The sequence below is a fragment of the Oreochromis niloticus genome, linkage group LG3 (genome assembly GCF_001858045.2).
Source record: "Oreochromis niloticus isolate F11D_XX linkage group LG3, O_niloticus_UMD_NMBU, whole genome shotgun sequence".
In the NCBI taxonomy this organism is placed as follows: domain Eukaryota; kingdom Metazoa; phylum Chordata; class Actinopteri; order Cichliformes; family Cichlidae; genus Oreochromis; species Oreochromis niloticus.
The window spans coordinates 14,319,202-14,339,431 of NC_031967.2; the positions used below are offsets into that span (position 1 = coordinate 14,319,202).

General features: G+C 42.3%; 1 protein-coding gene across 4 annotated transcripts in view; it reads right to left on the bottom strand.

Moving 5' to 3' along the window:
- Positions 1–15,340, bottom strand: part of LOC100690851 (RNA binding protein, mRNA processing factor) — a 38,965-nt gene extending 23,625 nt beyond the window's left edge. For 2 of the 4 annotated variants that reach the window (XM_005468250.4, XM_003450335.5), the window contains exons 1-2: positions 14,809–15,336; positions 699–776 (exon numbers count right to left, since the gene is read on the bottom strand). In XM_005468250.4, the coding sequence (XP_005468307.1) occupies positions 699–776; positions 14,809–14,871 (141 nt within the window). In that variant the 5' untranslated portion in view covers positions 14,872–15,336. Of the gene's footprint in view, positions 1–698; positions 777–14,808 lie in introns of all 4 variants that reach the window. The other 2 variants (XM_005468252.4, XM_005468251.4) reach the window with 2 other exon arrangements.
- Between the last annotated feature and the right edge of the window lie 4,890 nt (positions 15,341–20,230).

Here is a 20,230-nt window from a genome sequence, read left to right on the forward strand (position 1 = left end):
CTATAAATACACATAACAAAGCAAAAATTCAACTTTAGTGGCTAAAAAACTGCAAAAAAACGCAGACTGCTTACATTTACAAAACCTTTTTTGCTAAATTACTCAAAAATGTTGGCATGTTGGGGTCACGGCGGACTAAGCTTGCCAGTTTCACAGGTCACGGAGCTCTTATGAAGACCATATGGACTAGATTGTTGTGTCTTACCTGATTAAGCAAGACTTACTGCTTTCAACACTCGTGATATAAACCATTTACTCAGAGCACATACCATGAACATTGCTTAAGTGAGCGATTAGATGCATTAATCACTTAAACAGCGCTGCTGATGCTGCTGCTGCTGCACCATTAAGGTGCGTTAGTCTTGGTCGATAGTTCAAAAAGCTTGCAACATCTACATGTATTCACCTGAACTAAACTCTGGACCTCTGTGTGCTTCCAACAAAGTTGGAGCTTCTGAGGTGAAGCAAACAGCTTTGTTTTTGTTTCGCAGGCATTGAGCCATTTTTCCATGAGACATAAGCTTCCCATGGATCAAGATGTGATTGAACCTCGGCTTTAAGAACACAGACACTTGAACCTCGCGGGAGAGTTTCCATTGCCGTTTATTTCATCACCATTAATGGAGGTCCCATTGACTGCTGGAAAGAAAGCTGCTAAGAATAGCTGCAGGCCATCCATTTAAAACATACAAACATACCTTAAATGGTCTGAAGAGGAGGTAGAGCTCCCGCGGTTTAATATCCAGTGGTAGCCCACTGACAAATAGTGTTCGGACCTGAGGAAGACACGAGAGAGAGAAAGATCATGTATTTTTCATTAACCTCCACCAGTTATAAATAGCTACATTGCCTTTCTGACAATAACAGATGAGGTTAGGAGGAAAAAGGACAATGAGCATGAGTTAAACAGTTACCGAGGCTGGCTTTACACTGAAAGATAAACTTTTTAAATCCAGATACGGGTGTCTTTCAGCTCTGCAAACACACAAAGACACACACTGCATTCTACAGTAAGTGCATTGTGTTCTCCTGTGTAATCTACAACCTGCTGTGTTTTATGGCAACCCTCCCTCGCAGCTCTAGCCTCTGTTTTACATTTGAACTTTTCAACTTGAAACTTGAGCTGCCATTGCTGGGGAATTATAATGTAAATATTAGCTACAACAGACTAAATGGAAATGTAATTGTTGTGGTCCACAGCCCATAGTCAGAGAAGGTGCAAAACCCTCAGGGCGCAAAATAAGAATAACTACAAAAATGTTTTCAGGGAAGGACGGGGTTCTTATGTTATTACATGTGATGATGAGGAGGAGGAAATGAACGCAGCATGATCGCTGTAGGTGTGCTGCAGGTAAAACTTTGTGCTCTTTTTAAAACTTTTCATTTCAAGTGTGGAATCTCTAGTGTTTTGGGGTTTTACAAAGTGCATAAACTCCCTAAGTGTCAAACCTTAAATGATAAAAAATAGAGAGGTGACGTCAGAGAAAGAGATACTAGACATGCTCGAGTGGGGGTGAACTCACCTGCGCAGAGACTAGCAATAAATCTGCAAATTGATTTGGAAACTAAAGGACTGCACTTTAAAATGTGCGTATTCATTTTTTTGGTTTGTTTGAACAGTGTTACACAAGAAGTTTGATACTGTTGTCATATCTGTATAATATATGTAAAGCAAACCTAAGCAGCAAGTTAGCTTAGCTTAGCATTAAGACTAGAAACACCGAGTACAACCCACTATGTGTTTGTCTGAAGATTAGGTTATTAATACTTCTGAAGCCGCTATATTAATCTTGTTTCTTCTAAATGTTTTGCATGGCTTGAATCTTGTTCAGTTTTTAAGCATGCTAAAACATACCAACGAGTCCAATATTGATTTTCTTGCATGCCTTTCACAAGTTAAATGTTTAGCATGATAAGGATTTGCACCTCACAAAGGCCTCAGTCACGCAGGCCTAGAGACAGGTTGGCGATTGCCTAGCATGGTTTGCTCACTGACAGAATATTTAACTTAGCAATACATCATACAGATTTTCTTTCTTTGTCTTTCACTCTCACGCTGTTCAAACAAATCTCACGCTAAATAAAAAGAGGCCTCGTAGGCCCTCCTTCATAAAAAACATCTTTGTGTATAAAAGTTATATGTAACAGGTTTTCTCTGCACACAGGACATATTCTGAAAATCTAGTCTCACAGGACAAACTGCTGTTTGGACAAACTGAACATTGGTCAATAAACAACACAGAGAACACAGGAAACACTGTGCCCCTTCAGTTATCATATGAACACACAGAGACATTTGCAAAATCAGCAGAAACTCTTCATGTATGTTCAGTTTTACCTCAGTCCAATAATTAAAAACAGTGTCCCGACAGAAACATCTCCACTGCAAGATTCATAAATAATTAATATCATCCTGGTTTGGCAAAACAATAACAGGAGTTACCTTAAGTTAATTAGTCAGGCTCGCTATACATATCAATTATCCCTGACATGGAAACAGTATTGATTGAATGGTTGGGTGACAGATGCATTTGTTCCACATTATTGTTCAAAATAATATTTCCAATGACCCAGAAGGGGTGTAAAAACACCAATCCTTCAGTTATGCAATCGGCGACCTGGCTACCAGATCTAAAAAAAAAAAAGGATGTATCCAGCAGTAGTCCTGTAACACACGCACACACATTAACCCCAGCTGCAACAAGGCTATAGGATGCAGATGCTGGGATGCCCCACCGCAGCCCGTGAATGCAGATCCCGTTACACTCTGGAAGCAGCAGAACAGTGAAAATTCTGTTTGTTGCATGTAATTGTAGACACATCTGCCCTTAATGAAGGGTCAGTCCAGGAGATGTTACACAGGTGTTTCTAAGAATAAACTCCACTGATCATAACATCTGTCTCCTATTAACAAAACAGCTGTATTTTTGCTTTTAACCTCCATCAAGCTTTACAAAACAACAAGGAAACAAGAGAAAGAACTCCCTATTCTAATAAAATGTTACTAAATTAACTGGATCATACAGGGAATAATGGGTAAAACTGTTTAATTGATTGAATGACATCATCGGTCAATACCGGCCTGTTGTGAATGTACAAGTATAGTAAGTTTTTGATAAAAACCAAATTTTTATCTGTTTATACATATATATATATACATACATATCTATATATATCTATATATAGATATATATAGATATACATGTATACATGGTGCAAGCATGTAATCTAAGAAAACACATCAATCCTGACTCATACCTGGAACTTTCACCGAATCAAAGATGTCTTGGTTCAGGAAGACAAATGCTTCAGCGCACAGAAGACAACACAATCAAACAATGCAAACACACACCCCTCCAAACGTCACATCCCACAGCGTTATAGTGTAATCCGATTCTGTACAGGGCCCAGTTTAGAATAAAACCGTAGCTATGCAATTACACAGAGTATATTCAAAGCTCCCAGATTCATTAGATAGTGGATTCACAACTCAGGGGACAAAGGAACTGCTGAACTCACACGGCACCTCATTCCCACATGTAACCTGATACGCAACACTGAAGCCAAAGGCAGAGCAACACACAAACAATGGAGCTTAGCAACTAGGAGAGCGAGAGCTGGCGAGTGCCAAACCACCCATCCATCCGGAAGAAGGAAAAAAGGAAAAAAAAAGAGAAAAATCTCACCTCAGCGACTTTCTCACCTTTGCTCTTATCTTATCTGAGCTGAGCTGAACCCTGCAGGGCCGTCACTGCGCGCTGTCTCTGGCAGTTCTGTTTAAGTAAACTCAATTGAAGGTCTCCTTATATGGAGTTACATGGGAACAAAGAGTCAGAAAAGGATGGTATCAATCAGACACAAGCAAGGTCAGTCTCTGACAGCTGTTGAGGCTGATAAAACTAATAATGCCGTAGTAAAAAAAAAAAGTGCTGTAAAAATAGAAACGGTGCTCAAGCTCTAAAAATCTAAAAAAAAAAAGAAGAAAAACTCTTTGAGATGAAGACAGATAAGTCAAAAGAAAGACACCAAAGCTTTCAGATTTGAAATCTCTATCAGGGCCTGTGTTTGTTTCCTCTGTCAGCTTTGCCATTACAGTGAGCATTACTCTGCACACGACCGCAAAAACAGATGCCAAAATCATCCCAAGTGAACGACGTCGGGCTTTCGCAGCGACGCGGTTAAGACGACAGATTTATACGCCGCTCTTTTTAGGAGTTGTAATTTTACTCTAGGTGGAAAAAAGCCAAGAGTGAACGTCAGAATTGCACACATTAAGAAAATCTTAGTCATCTAACCCTTCCTTGCCAAGCTTCCTAAGATCTTATCTGTGATTTAAGTCCTGTCTTCAGCCATGATAATAGCCACTTAGGAGCTGGATGTGATGCACGAGTGAGACAAACACAATGAGTCCTGTGCACACTCGGAACAAAAGGGCATTCTTGGCTGTCTTGAACCTCATTCCTGAGACTTCCTGACGTCAGCTGTTATGATATATGATCATTTTTTCCGGTGTGTGTGTGTCCAGCGTGGAGCTGGCTGCACACATGCTGGAAACAGGATGATTCACAGGTAAATCTATCAGCTGCTCTCTTCTTCAGACATCTGCTGCTGATTATAATATCAGTCTATATTTATGCCTCTATCAGGTTGGCTTAAAAGAAATAAATAAATAAAGGGAGGGAGCTGTAAAGATGCTCCCACCAGGTAAAGTGAGACATCAAACTTTCATGATGCAGTAAACTAAAGCGAAGGTCAAGCCGGGGGTTGAGCAGATTGTGCAGATTTGTAAAAAAAGCAAAGACAAACCTTCGGCCACTGTTTTATTGGGTCTGTTTTTATTGGTTCCCCGTGAGTCACATACCTATATTTCCATAGTGCTGAGTGGCCTGGTTTAAGCCTTTGAATCGCTGACCATTTATGGCGTGCTCAAACACTATCACGCAGGCAGGTTTCGATCAAAAACAGCGGTCCCTACCTACCACAAGCCAGCTGAGTACTTCGCAGCCGGCGTGCCAGTGCAGTTCCCTGGCAACGCCTTAGCGGTGCACAGCAGAGTGCAGAGCCCCAGGCCAAAAACATCAGATCCTATTAAGGCCACTTCTGCAGCAAGTCCTTGGGGATCTGTGCACCTCTAATCAGAGATCTTTGACTCAACAAGCACCGGGTGAGGTCATCACCCTATTGATATGCTATCATTGCCGTTGTTGCATCCTATGGATGGAGGGAGGAGTCTGTGCTCATAATAAGACTCAAGTGAGGTGCTGTCTGGAAGAGGAAATCTGTTTTGTTGTTGTTGTGGGTTCAATCATTATTTCACTATGATCTGAAAGGTGAAGTCTTTCAGATGGCACTAGTATTTCAACATCAATCTATGACAAGTATCAAGGCTAGCTGGATCTCTGTAAGATGTCAGAAAACAGTAACACAATGACATCATGATTTCCTAGATCATACGTCAACATCTGCATGTCCCTTATTGAAACAACAAAGATATACTGTATCTGTGTCTTTGTATATGCAGCCCGTTCCAGAAACTCGGATTTGACTCAGTATGACACAGCACCATCATGAAGGCATCTTATCAGTCCCAAATGCATTCCTCAGCAGGACAATGGCCCTAAACACACCGTCCTCTGGGACAAGAAGAATTAGGACTCCTGCAACAGACAATAAGGTGCCTACAGAGAGCTGATCTAAGCATCATTTAGTCCCTGCTGCTCAGTGAACGAGGATCTGGGAGAACTGGATGGTCGAGTCAGGTTATTCAGATTTATTATTTCTGTTAACAGTGCCATGCATTGGGTTAAGCCCCAAATAAATACTTTATATTTTGCTACTCTCAAAGAATTTTCACTTTGCTTATATTCCATAAAATAAAGATGGGCATTTCAAGAAAAGATCACCGCTCACCCGACCCCGAATTACTCTGAAATAACAATTTATTGGAGACTTGTGGCATCCTAGCTTGCATTGGCAGATCTTGCACTGGACTTCATTTTTGTTTATTTTCTGGTGGCGATCCACGCAGAACTCTGACAGACTCTAGGAGCGTTTGCATTTTTTCTACTGTAAGTCTAGTCTCACACACAGTTTTACACTACTAAGTAGTTAATAGTTAAACTGCTGTTGGAAAACAATGCAAATACACACTTTAAGACAAGCAAAAGACATGAACTATGTTCTTTTTGATGATTTATGGAGTATTCAAATATTCGAAAATCATAAAAATAATCAAACCTTTGCACACAAGTTTTTTGAATCAATAGTAATAAGAAGAAGAATGTTTTCGTATGACTGAACCAACAAAAGGCCTCAGACTTGCTTCCACCAAACAGCCACAATTTTATGCAGATTTAATCACCAAAGCCACATCTGACACCACAGCTGTTTCATAGCCATAACCGTGACTGAAGGCAACACCAGTCGAAATGTGTACAAATGAACGTCAAATTTTCTCCAGTGAAGACGCTGCAATTCAGCAGCCGTTACGAAGAGGCCCGATTTGTCTAAGTGAACAACCCCGTAACGTATTAATGTGTCATTTCTATTCAGCTTACGTCGTAGACTGTTAAATTTGTTACAGCAATTGCCTGAAATGCCTCATTATATCCGGCTGCACTATGTGACTCTCTCACATATTTGCCCTGACTTTAATTGAGTGCTTTTTTGACCGCTCGTTCTGGCTGAAATGAGGGACGCGACCTTGGTGCAATGTGAGAAGATTACTATGTGTTTCTTTCTCCCTCCCTGCGCGTGTGCGCGTGCGCGCTCGACAGCCAAGTTAATAGACGGAGGTCCTTCGAGCCAGACGTGGCAGGACACGGCTCTAACCTTGAGGAGAGGGTACAGTAGCATAGCGTAGCAAGTGTGCATGCAACAGTGAGGCGAGTACCTGCACATGAAATAATAAAAGAAGAAGAAGGAGAAGAAGAGAGAGAAAAAAAAAGCTCAGAGGAAATGTTTCATTGCCCGTCCACTACGCGGCTTGCTTTCAAATCCACCCGAGTCCTTGTTCTCTGTGACCGAGCTAAAAGAAAAATCAAAGTGAACCCGTAAGCCCACGTGAGCTCAGGGCAGGTTGAGTTTTCTTGCATCAGTTGAGCACGGCGTGATTAAAACCCAGCCCGACTGACAGACTCCCACACCCCCTGAACTGTCACTGCTCCGGCTTGACATCACTCTCCATCATCCTCACAAGTTTTTCCTCTTCATCTTCTATCAGGGAATGTGAAGAGTGAGAGACCGCAGGCCCGGGAGGTGTCAAACAACCATTAATGGATGACTCGGTTTTGCCTCTTAATCGCCAGGGTTCAACGGGTCAAGTTTCACATTTGGGGTCGGAGGTCACAGATTAGCCCGGGGTTACTGTGCACGTCTGGGGTCAACTGTGAGACTGAGCACACTCCGAACATCACGAGTGAACTCCCAGAGGAGACCTGCTTTGTTTTTCCTCTGTCTCTCTCTCTCTTACTCCCACAAGTGCTTTGGACGAGCAGTTCCTGCTCAGTAAGGGTCTGTAAATGTTCCAACAGGTTAACCTTTAAAAGACATTTAAAACAAACGGCCTAGGAAAAGCAAGCAGGCGCCCGCTTCAGTTTTTCCTTCCTTTGCTCTTTTCTTCCTCCCACCATAACACTTCCACTAGCTTTTAATCTAACTTAGAAAAGGATAACCTCTTCTCTTGATCACGCACAGATGTCTTTTTTTTCTCATCAACCCAACAAACGACCCTTTCAAAGAGTTCATCAAAAGTCTTTCATACAAACGCCATTCTCTTCTTTCCCTTTGTTATCTGATGACACTCGCTGAATGGACTTTAAATTCCTAAGTGCTCATTAACGTGAACTAATCTCCGCATCAGCCTTTCCCGGACTTCCTTTGTTGTCGCCTACCCGACTAGGATACCTTAGACTGTTTAGTGTTGTGGTTGGTTGGGTGGGCAGAGGGTTAAAGCGTCTTGCGCAAGCGGAGGAACAAAAAACAACAGGGGGATACTCAGTCATCCTCGGCGTCACCATGAAGAAATCTTAGCCTGTTGCTAACAAGTCGTTTCCTTTATGCGTTGCAGCTGTTTCTTTTGGTTTGTCATTGATGGCACTAAGTGATCCCATATTTTCATCTGCAAATAATGACTGCTTTTTATCCATCCGTCCATCCATACAGCTTCAGCATTTTTGGTGCAATTCATTGTTTTGAGAATCAAAGGTCAAAAAACGAAGGCATGTTTTGCAGAATATTACCCTATAATAAAAACCACAGCAGCTTTTCTTAAATCTTTCAGCTACTCTTTACAATTTTTTTAACCATTTGGACAACACAAAATGGTTTGGACGTGTCAGATATTGGCCACTAACACTGGTAAATGGTTTTAACCAATCAACAGAGAATGTTAAAGACTGATATAGGCTTTCTAAGACTGATACCAATGATTTAAAATTATAATATAATGGGCGATTTTTTTTCTTTTAGGTACATTAAACAAACAGATTTCCATATTATGTGTAGTTATTTATGAGTACTTACTAAGTACTCACAAGTAGGGCAGTTGCAAAGTGCCCTGTAAAGGACAAACTATGCAACATCAACACTCATAACATGGTTGAACTGTGTTTCTACTTTTTCATTTTTCATCACTATTATAAATGTCAGTGCCAATATTACTGGCAAATAATTACTATCGGCCAATAATATCGGCCTGCCAATAATCAGTCAGGCTCTTGTTCATGGCATCTTATTTTCCAAGATGGTCAAATGAACAGGGCCACGGCGTTATCAGCCAATGCAGATATTTAGTAAAAACACACAAAATCCCAAACATAATTAGTTGGCTAGCATACACAACAAAACAAATAATACATTTTAGAATCTAGAATCAGAAAAATACCATTATTAATCATTAGATAAGCCGATATTATATTATATTATATTATATTATATTATATTATATTACAATAAATTCTGAAGTCCTGCAGTTAGCAGCTTTACTGTGACACCGGGTAGCAAGAGAAAACGCTAGTTTTCTTGTACATTTTGCTATGGGTAACATTTTCTCTAGTTTTTTCAGGTCTGACCTTGGATTGCTAATTCCTGCTGGTCAGCCAAAGGGCGGCTGGCATGCAGCTGCATAGTCAGACTGGCACGTTTCTCCCTGGCTAGATTGTGTCTTTAAGGCTCTTCCATGTCCATAAATGGTCCCTATGTTCAGAGATCTCTGCGTCAAGAGTCCATGGGCCTGATAAGGGATAAGGAGTTTGTCTGGTGGGACTAAATTGGGTGCACGGGAGGGGGGGTAAAAAAGAACAGAGAGCTATGAAAGTGCAGAAGAAGAGAGGAATTATAAACAGTTACCGGGGTGGAGGGAGGGAATGCGGGAGGAAATGAAAAGAGTACGATAAGGAGGTAGCAAGGGAAGAAAAAGGGTGGGACATAGAAAAGGACGGAGGGAAGGAAACAGAGGGGAAGGGAGATAAAACTGTAGAGAGGGAGCAGGAGAGGAGGAGGGGGGGGGCTGGTGGCTGGGCACAGAATAAAGAAAAAATGTAATGCGCTGGGCCACCATGTGCTGCCAGCCTTGGCATTGGTTGTACCAGTCTCTGGAACTCTAGCGAGGGTATCAAATGCCATTCTTGACACAATTTTCATCATCGGCAACCCCTCGCGGTCTGTGAAGGAAACAGACCACTGCCTTCAGGATAGAAAGGTTTCATCCCGGCATAAAGGTGATCACTCAGAACAACTTTGCATCGATTGGGAACGATCCTTCCTTTTAAACTGGATCAAAACCATTCCGGCAAAATGCGCCCTACTGCATAAAAAGCACTGGACGGCCTCATCGTACGGCTCAAATTAGTTTTGTTTCCCTTTAATTTATCGAACACCTAATCTGAAACAATGTGGAGAACATAAAAGGAGAGCAAAGGCAGGTGCAAAGAGACAAAGATGGGATACTGTATACAATAAGGCAGATAATTATAGCTCATGAGTAACCAATATTAATCAGAGGTGACAGATGAAGTGCATAAACACAGTATGACAAAGCAGAACAAAATGGCTGGCGCTGTCTAGGAAAAAAGCGCACGCTTCCTTCCGCTGTGCGGCATGTGATTTATTTCAAAGCAAGTGACAGGTAAGGTTTTTAAAGAGGAGCAACATACATATAGACGTATGTATAATTATCCACCTGGATACAGTTATTATCTCTGACTTTTGTCTTTTTGCCTCACATCTGTTTTTCAGGGTCTTTTGCCAGCCGGCTGCTCCTGACGCTGAGCCTTGTTGTTGTCTTTTCAAATACCTCTTGTCGCGCAGCTGACAAACGGCTAAGATAAGATGACAATTCCCTTGGCGCTTTTATAAATAAACGCCAACCTATCAGACGGGTAGATAGAGCAGGGTTTAACTGTTTGCCTGAGCCTGTATAGGGATTTTTTATTGTGTATATGTCTATATATCTGTCTGACATAGGCTACTTCACAGATAATCCTTTGGATGTTTTTTTCCCTATCATGGCCACTTTACCCTCTATACTCCCCTCTGGTAATGCTTCTTGTCACAGAGAGTTAATATATCCTTGTGCCCTTTTCATAGATACATGCACATGTACAGACCACACACATGCCCACGCCACCGCGCTTACAGACTGGCACCGGCCTTCCTCCGCTTCACCGTGCTTCTCCAGCAGCGTAGCTCCCCACCTACATCTCTTCATGGAAAAGGTCACGGTGGCCACATGACCTGCTATTTGAAGAGGACCTGCTAGATACCCAAAGCAGGCCAAGCACAATCCAATTACACCCCAGGGAGATACGCCACATTTGCTGAACTCCGCTTGAGTGATATTCGGTTTCTCTTCGGGCACTTGTAAAGATCCACTTACATGTTTATGATCAGCTAGGAACTAGAATCAACAGATGTCTGACAAGTTTCATACTTCTGCTGCCTTTAGAGTGTTACATCCGGGGGAGAGACAGCTCCGCTTTCATGTAAACTACGATTTCGAGTAAGAGACTGTTTCACCTTGTGGAGGAACAAATAAAAAGCGGGATGATCTGTGCTCAGTCATTTGTCAAAAGGCAAGAGGTTTGCTAGTGGACCTCCAAGTTTGGTGTGGGGAGATTCAACTTAAGTAAATACACTTTAGCTAGAGGGCAGCTGACATCAAAGAGGTGAAAGGTCAAGCTTCGTTGGGTGAATCGGTCAGCTACAAAGCATTCCATGTAGTCATACATTCACCTTTTCTCTCTGCAGTGAACTGCCTACCAAGTGCCAGAAGATCCAGGCGAAAGATCCCCATCAGGTCCCAGAGGCAAAGGTTACGTGTAACAAAAAGAGTATTTTGTCTCATAAACTGTCTATAAGTCCAAACATGGTCCTTTCTCAGTAACAGTTAGAAGACCAGAAGACTTTATTCAGTTAATAACCTTAATTACTAACAGATAATCAGTGTTGCAAATCACTAAAATGTGCTCTTTGTGCTTACATGTGGTTTTCAAATAGTGTTGCACACATATAACTGCCTCACTTCAGTAAATAACATGCCATTTGTCAGTATAAAGAACATTTTTTGCATTGTCTAAATGCTCAAAAATAGTGTTAATGCAATTAATAAAGATTTAGTAACGTCTCTGGAAAATTTCACAATCACTGGATTCCAACTTCTATTTATTTTCCCAGCAATCAGGTATCCGACTGATCAATAAATCAGCTAATCGTTTATAAACTGATGGGATTAATTTGAGGCGAACTGGGTTGTTTCTTCAGTGTGTGCACTTTGTCATGGACCGTCTCCTTCCTGATAACACATCTGGAATTAATCACTTGAACTCGGGGTTTTCTGAGTACACTCCACATCGCTGCCGCCGCCGCGGTTAAGACTGCAGAAAAAACACGCTGGGCCGATCTATTAAAAGGATCTTCAAGTCAAGCTTTGGAAAGCCCGCTCCAGGTGTCTTGTCCATACAAGGTCTGGAAACCGGACCTCGTTCAAACTTTTATCTTTTGACATTCACCAATAAGGCGACGGCATGTCACCTCGGCAGCATCGGTGAAGTGAAGTGCCACAGTACGCGAAAGCATCCAGAACACCTGATAATGTCGCTTATCAGAGCGGCTCATGAGATTAGATGCTGCCAGGCCCCCGAAACCTGCATACCTTGCCTGCAACAAGACCATGTTTGGTGAGCGGCGGTCCGCAGAAGATAAACATTAAGCATCGTCGAGCTTTCGTGTACACAGACGACGGCACGCGGGGTTGAGCAATGAAGCGGGCATGAGGAGCTGAGCTCGCTGCAGTGCTTTACCGGTGCGAATCAGTGATCCATTGAGTCACATACTACACTGCCCAAGAGGAGGGGCGGAGAGCTGCTGCTGCTCAGCATGTGAGAGTCATACCAGCAAGGCTGTTAAACTTTGGCTCTCTTGAGGTTATAGTTTATGGTTACCTCTGTGGTGTTGTTGCTGGCATTTTTATGCTTTCTGCATCAGGTGAAGGGACATTTGTGCAGACCAGACTTTCATGCAAAAAAAACCCCAAAACAAGTCAAACTAAGCCAAAGCGTGAATTAGTCTGAGTACATCCGCACGGGCCTGCAAAAAGCTTGAATATGTATCCGCGAGTGTGACACACTCCCTGCTCCTCTGCATGCAACACACACCGTTCCACAAAAGATAAAGTGGTGCTGTCTGACCTTAACGTTAATTCACCCAAGTAAATTTAAGTCCCTGCCGGTCTGGATGGCTTCCAAACATTTCCAAAACCATTAGATCTCTCTGGCCATTAGTCTCCTTTTTACGTCTCTGTCTGCCTGCCTTTTACACAACCTGCGTCTCATCTCTGAGCTTATGGACATCACAGAATTTTTAATAGCTGGGTAGAAGTTTGAAGCCTTGTGTCTTTGTTAAACTACAGCTAACATGGCTTATTTCCTGGTAGACCTATCCTGCAGTTGAGACCTTTGAATAATCTGACGCCCTCGTTTAACTGTTCAGTCTTACAAAATGATCCGTAAGCGGCGTGACTGTAACCGAGTGTCACGAAAGCAAAAAGAAAAGAAGCCAATCCTCACATTTTGAAAGCTTTCGTGCTTTAATATGATGAGTCGCTCATAAAAATGAGCAACTAAACATTTCAGCTACAAAAAGCTTGTGTTGATAGTAACAGATCAAGTGTTTTTCTTGTGTTTTGCCCTATTTTGGTTTAATTATAGCTGTGTTGTGCTCAACCTAATTCAAAACAGGCAGGTACTTAAGAAGGTGCTTTAGACAAAAAAAACTCAAGTATTTCTCTGGCGTCAGCTTCTGAAATGTGAGTATTTGCCACTTATGAGACTTTTAATTCGACATGTTTGCAGTTTGTACAGTTAGATGGTCATACACAGACATCTTTTGGTGCTGAGTAGTCATCTTTCTTTAGTTGAATATGTTCGTTTTACACGGACTAGTAGCTTTTTATTCGATTCAATAACAAGAATACCCTCAGGGCCATGTACTGGTTACAGGGCTCTGCTTGACTGACGTATTGTTAGTAAAAGGAGAAGGTGACGAAAGCTTTAAACTCAAACTCCCTAACCTCAAGAAATCAGCTCTTTGGTCTTTACCTCATCTGTGTGGTGCTACAGCAGTTCCCCCGCATCCATAGTAACCTCAACAGTGGACCAAATATGGTATTACATAAGGCTGGCTATGTCTCACTATTCAGTTACAAAGTGTCCAACGCTACACTGAGACCTAATCAAATTGCTCCAAGAGAAATATCTGATATAATCTGATACACCTTCCTTACATCACTCGACTGCGGATGTGCGGAGCTCTGAAATAACAAATCTGTCATTTGAAGAGAGATTCATCCGAGCCAAAGAAAATCGCCTCATGCAAAGAGAGCCGTTACAGGCTTATTTACCAAAGAGGAGATATTGTTGGGCCGGATTGTGCAATGTTTACAGAGGAGAAAGGGAAGAAATGAGGCTATTATCCTGCACGATAGAGAGGAAACATACTTTGAGAGCATGTTAAATGGATTTCCACCAAATGTTTTTCTTTTTTTTGGGGGGGGGGTAAACAAAGCCATTCTGTTTGTGTTTAGATGTAATTAGAAGAGGCTATTCTTGCTCCACTGTAATGCAGTGGGCTCTCTGTTACAACCCGTTATTACCTACATGTTGCAGCAGCAGTTGTTTGAACTTCAATTGCTCCCTCAGCTTCAGTGAAAACTAATTCGCCCTGGCTCTGAATTCCCTTTACTACTGCTTTCCAGTGCTGTGTGAAGTCTGGCTTTATTGTACAGTAAGACACAGCTAGCAATGCCGTAGCACAGCCAGGAAAAACACAGTCCTGACTTCAAAGTTATTCGAGACTTGCTAGTTAGTGATTCATCAGTGCTTCATGTCCTTCCCTGTTCTTGCTGCTGTTTTTAAAAAAAAAAAAAAATGACGGCTAACTTCAACAAGTCTACAGTACAATTTAAAGAAAAGTAGAGGAGAAACGTAAAAGTGAAGACGGGTGAAGAATTCAGTGCAATAACAGCGCATTACCTGCAGGAAACCGGTGATAGATGGTGTTATGAGCGAACCATACAGTCGGTCTAATAATGTAAACAGCAATACTGGAAACTTTTATGAGGTAAAACCAGATTACGGCACAGAAAACAAACAAACCAGCATAAGAGCTACACCTTAATGAATACAGGAGTGGAGGAAAAGAAGCAGTCGCTGTTAGCATGACTCGGTTTTTATTAAGGATGTCATTACGGGTCAAGGAGCCACCTACAGTATCACAGACAGACGCTCGAGCACCTCGGGCTCGCATACGTACCTCCTCCTCGTGGTTGGTGAATTCACTCGGCTCGTTTTCTTTCTCGGGTTTGTTGTTATTCATTCTGAGCGGGACTCTTTCTCACTTTCAGTCGGACGGCTCTTCTTTTCTTTCCTTGTTTCCCCCTCCTCCTCTTCTCTCGCTCTCTCTCTCTGAATCTGTTTCGCTCTGCGCTTCTTCTCCAGGACCCACAAATTCAAAGCACCCCTCCGACAGTCCGCGCGCGAGCCCGCTGTCCCCCTACTGACCCGAGCTTCCCACTAATTTGGCCACATCAATGATGACAGATAAACCTCATTAATTTTTTATATATATACATATATATATAATTACAATAATTCGCTGCGGCTGATGTTGCTGTTGAGTTGGATATTCCGCGGCATTCCCTGGAAAGCCTTACTTTTCGTCTTTTTTTAATTAGTATTATTTTTCCAGAGCCTCTTGCAGTTGCTGTTCCCCAAATGAAATACAGTAATGTTCACCGGACCGCGCCGCGAGCAAACTTCTCTACCCATCTCCTGCGTGCAGCAGGGGAGGGGAGGAAGAGAGGGAGGCGGAGAGCGGAGGGGAGGGAGGGGTTTGGGGTTGGTTGGGTGGGATGCACCCTCTGCTCGGCTTTATCAAGATTTATCAAGTGCTGCAAGAGCTTCAGTGGAAAATCAGTACCAATCACCCTTTGGACCACATGAATGTCATTTCTGTCACCACAGCACATATTCTCATATGTCCTGGTTTAATTCTTTGTTTTGTTTTTCATCAGCTGCTCTGGGCCTTTATTACACGTGCATGTTCTTATAATGTGTGTTTCTTATATATTTACTCAATGTCAGAGGTGTCAAACTCATTTTACATTGTGGGCCACGTACAGCTAACTTTGATCTAAAACTCCTCTTTCTGTCAGCCTATAGAAGTTTAACCACACATTTAATCCCATTTTTGTTTTAATAAAAGAAATATGTGCAAAAAATAAAATTACACAAAAGGTTCCGTTAGCTGTGCAAGAAATGTGGTTATGTTTGTATTTATTTATTTATTTATTTATTTATTTATTTATTTTTACTGTGAAATAAACACAGGAACTTGAACCAGATTGGAGTCTTTGGTGGATCTATTCTGGCCCCTGGGCTTTATGTTTGACACATCTGCTCTATGTTTAAGTTTTGATATTTTATATGAAACCAATTAAGCATAAAGCCTGGAAAAAGTAAAACCAGTCCCTTCAAATGAATCTAAATTGAAAAACTGATTTTCCTCACACTGTGTATGAAGAATATTTTTTTCAAAAGTGTATTTTCTTTTTGTTTGGTAATGTCCAGACGTTTATTAGACCTCTTGATAACATTAATAAACAAAGTATGGACACAAAGTTAAAACCATACTCAAAGTATCTGGGAAAATCACAGACTGTATATAAAAGATGGCACCAAACACCGTGACATCACACTTTGGTTTGTCGGCTTTTGTTATGAAGCGTCAACTTTAGTATTACAGCTGTTGCCATCTGGTTCATTTGGAACCAGAAGTGACTACATTAGCTGTTCTACTTTAGCAGCTGAGTCTAGTTAGTTTGGTTAGCAAGGTGCATAGACAGGGTAAAAGATGGACATCACTATTGTGGCGTCACCCACAAGTCTGAAGCGTCGAAGTAACGATAAAAAAAAAAAAATCAAAACAGATGTGACGAGGAGGGGCGGGTCTGGCCGTGAAACCGCTTGCTTATTGGAATCATAACTATTTACTCACAAGCCATTAGCCAATTAGCATAATCCTCCACTGCAAAACATGAACAAGGTTTACAAAATAGACTTTATTTATTATTCAATATGAAGTGAAACGGGTGACTTAGCCTATAAACCCAGAGATCAGAGCAGAAAGCTGTTTTCTGATAAACGTGTGTATGACACAAAGTCTTTTTGCAACCACAGCTATCACCACCTGGTTGCGTTCAATAGAAAGCAGATTTAAGGCACTTCTGCACTGGCTTTATTTTACAGAGACAGAAGCTACATTCATGTTTATGGGTGCAGCCACAGGTTGTAAGGGATTAATCACATAGACACAGGTACTTGTTAATTAATAATAATAATAATGGATTGCATTTATATAGCGCTTTTCGAGACCCTCAAAGCACTTTACAATTCCACTATTCATTCACTCTCACATTCACACACTGGTGGAGGCAAGCTACAGTTGTAGCCACAGCTGCCCTGGGGCAGACTGACAGAAGCGAGGCTGCCATATTGCGCCATCCGCCCCTCTGGCCATCACCAGTAGGCGGTAGGTGAAGTGTCTTGCCCAAGGACACAACGACCGAGACTGTCCGAGCCGGGGCTTGACCCGGCAACCTTCTGATTACAAGACGAACTGCCAACTCATGAGCCACGATCGTCCAAAAATAACATACAAAAGGATGTACAATTAAGAGAATCCACACTATCACTGGATAAATGTATAAAAAATGCTCCAAAGGCTCCAACACTACAAACATGGACAAAAGGTCAAAAGGAGTTCATGGAGCCTGGCTGACACTGAGCAGCCTAGTCAACCACACACTTAACTGTAAGCTTTAAAACAATGTAAACTGATCAAATTTATTTACAAAATTCAGCCTCTGTACAGTTGTTATGTAGGGAAAATACCTTTTTTTTTTAACCATGTGTTTAGTTTTGTAGTAAATTTGGGCCATTTGACTAGAAGTCTGCAGGGACTGACTCACGTTTGAAATCAGCCTCAAGTGGACATTTGAGGAACTGCATTTTATGACTTTAAAATTTGACTTCAAGGTTGCTGTTGGGGATTAAATTCAGTTGAAATGATTCAGCACTCAGCAGTACTACTACATGCATGTTTATTGTCATCCCCCCCCCCAAAAAAAACAAAACAAAACAAAAACACACACACACCTATACATGTGAGATGTTCTAGTCACTCCAACACTTTTAAGTCTCACTCACATTCACACCTACAGGTGCTTTTAGGACTGCCTGACCTGCACGCCTTTGGACCGTAGGAGCGAACAACAGCACTTGGACAAGATGAAAACTCCTCATATAAAAATGAATCACCAAGGCTCAAAGCCAAAACTTTATTGCACCGTAGAAACAGCGCAAATCAGCACACTGCTGTGGCACTGAAAGTACACGAGGCATGTGAGATTGTGTCCCGTCACAGTCTTTTATAATGAGTCTTTATATATTGGTGCTCGACACATGAGCAGCCTTGTATAACCCTGAAACAGCCTACCCTGATCAGTAAGCAGCTATGACTCGTAGTATATTTTTCATATGTGTCTTCATGTTGCTATATAGTTTTATGCACCACAGTTTTAAAGTCACTGATTTTACTGTATGTCTATAACCTGTTGACTGATTAACCAAGTTGCACTGCAAACATGGTGAGCATAAGATGACTTGTCACCCGGAAAGGCATGCACACTCAGGACTATTTCTCCCCTCTTGAAACACAGAAGTCAGCAAAATTCATCGCCTGCAAAGCAGGAGATGCAGACAATTATCAACCTGACTGCTTAATAAATTTCACGTGCCTCTCAGTTCATCAGTTCAAGGCCTCGGAGGGGTTCTGCCGTTTCAGCCGAACGGTTCTTCTCACCCGTCTCCGTGTGGATTTACAGTGAGTAGGCCAGGTTGAAAACAAAAGAGGAACTGGAGATAACACCTGTAAAATGCTCAAGATTGGGGCGTGATTAGTTGCGCCACTTCATAGTGAGCTCACCGTCTATGACCTCAGAGTGCAGGGGTGAAAAAAAAAACAGCTAAATCCTGGAGGTGTGGAAATAATGTTGCAACAACAACAACAGGAGAAATACTAAAAGTTAAAATACTAAAAATGTCATTGGCGTTGCCTGCTGTTGTCTACGGTGAGGGCTGCAGAACAGCCTTAAAAGCGGCGATCAGGTGACAAGGCAGCCTCGAATTGTTTTTACCGTTTCAAAACATTTATTTTGAGCAACTGCCTCACTTTGTATTCTGCCGTGAAAAGTTCAGGAGCTGACAGCAGCTCCGTCGTGGGGACTTTGACTATATGTTGCGTGACACTTATTGCACAGGACAGGAGCTCGCTTTTTTATGACAGCCTGCGCAGAAAAGAGAGAGAGTCTGTCTTTTTTTGCTGAACTTGCACCTCAAAAGCAACAAAAGAAGGAAAAAGCAGTCGTCGTGGATGGGTCGTACAGATTCCTGCTCTTTCCCCTCCCTGATCACGTCTGTATCAATTACGCCGCGTCTGAAGCGTGCGCGCCGAAGAAGGGACACGGCAGAGTCTTTTTATGCTGATGAGAAGCGGCTGATGGGAGAGGGAGGAGGGTCTCGGAGCCTTCGAAGCAGATAAAAATGGAAATGTTCCCCTTTGCTTCTCGACACCCCTGTATCAAAGCTTCCAGCCTGAGTCTGGGGAGCAAGGAGGGGGAGGAGAGGTAGGAAGGCGGAGGAGAGGATGGGATAGGAGTTGAGGCGGGGTGACGGAGAGAGCCGGGTGGGGGAGATGTCCCAGCTGTGTTTGACAGGTCTCAGGGCTGAGCTGTGTGGTCTGATGCTCGGAGAGGGAGGGTGCCCACCACAATAAAAGCACACACACACACACACATACACAGACAGACAGACACACACACACATACACTGGGGGTTGGGGGGGAGAAAGAGGAGCCGGCAGGAGACAGACTGGTCACGGTGTCCTGGGTAACATGTCAGCAAGCTTTGACATGGTCCAGCCCAACGTGAAGATATCTCTGTGTTATCTAAGGGGCTGCTGGGTTAGCACAAAGCAACAATGTCAGGCAGGCTGCTCAGAGAAGCTTTGTTTCTTTAAGAGTTGATAAAAACAGAAATAACGTGCATATTAATCTCACTTAAAAGGACCCTGCCTTGTTGAAGAATTGGGGAAAGAAGGTCAGAACTAATACTTGAAAGCTACAATCAATCGGGAGTCAGTAAGGTTGGATCAGCATAAACATCATCTAACCCAGCTCTGTTTGAACCTGAAAAGAAAAACAGGCACCTACCAATAACTCAGTTCTTACCTATTATATTGGTTTGATATTTCACCACCTTCCCTGAAGTTCTTTTAAATGAGCCCTGCTGGGGAATTTCCTCAGATTCAGGTCTCAACAATGTCCGAAGACTTCTCGTCTCACATTTAAACACAACAGGAGTCTACTGAAAGCACTCGAGTTTGGTTTAGCTGTCTGTAGGAGAGGACTTCAGGAATTAGACTTCACACAGATTTTGTACTAGGGATCTGGCGACACAATGTGTGTCATTTGTGCCTTCCTACACATGCATCTCCACTGGGAAATGTCTGGGAAAGCTGAGGGCAGGGATACATGTGTGAAAACAGCTGGCGGCTCTTGTGGAAGTGAAAATGGAAAGCCATTTTTGTAGCACTTTCCCAGTCTTACCAACCACTT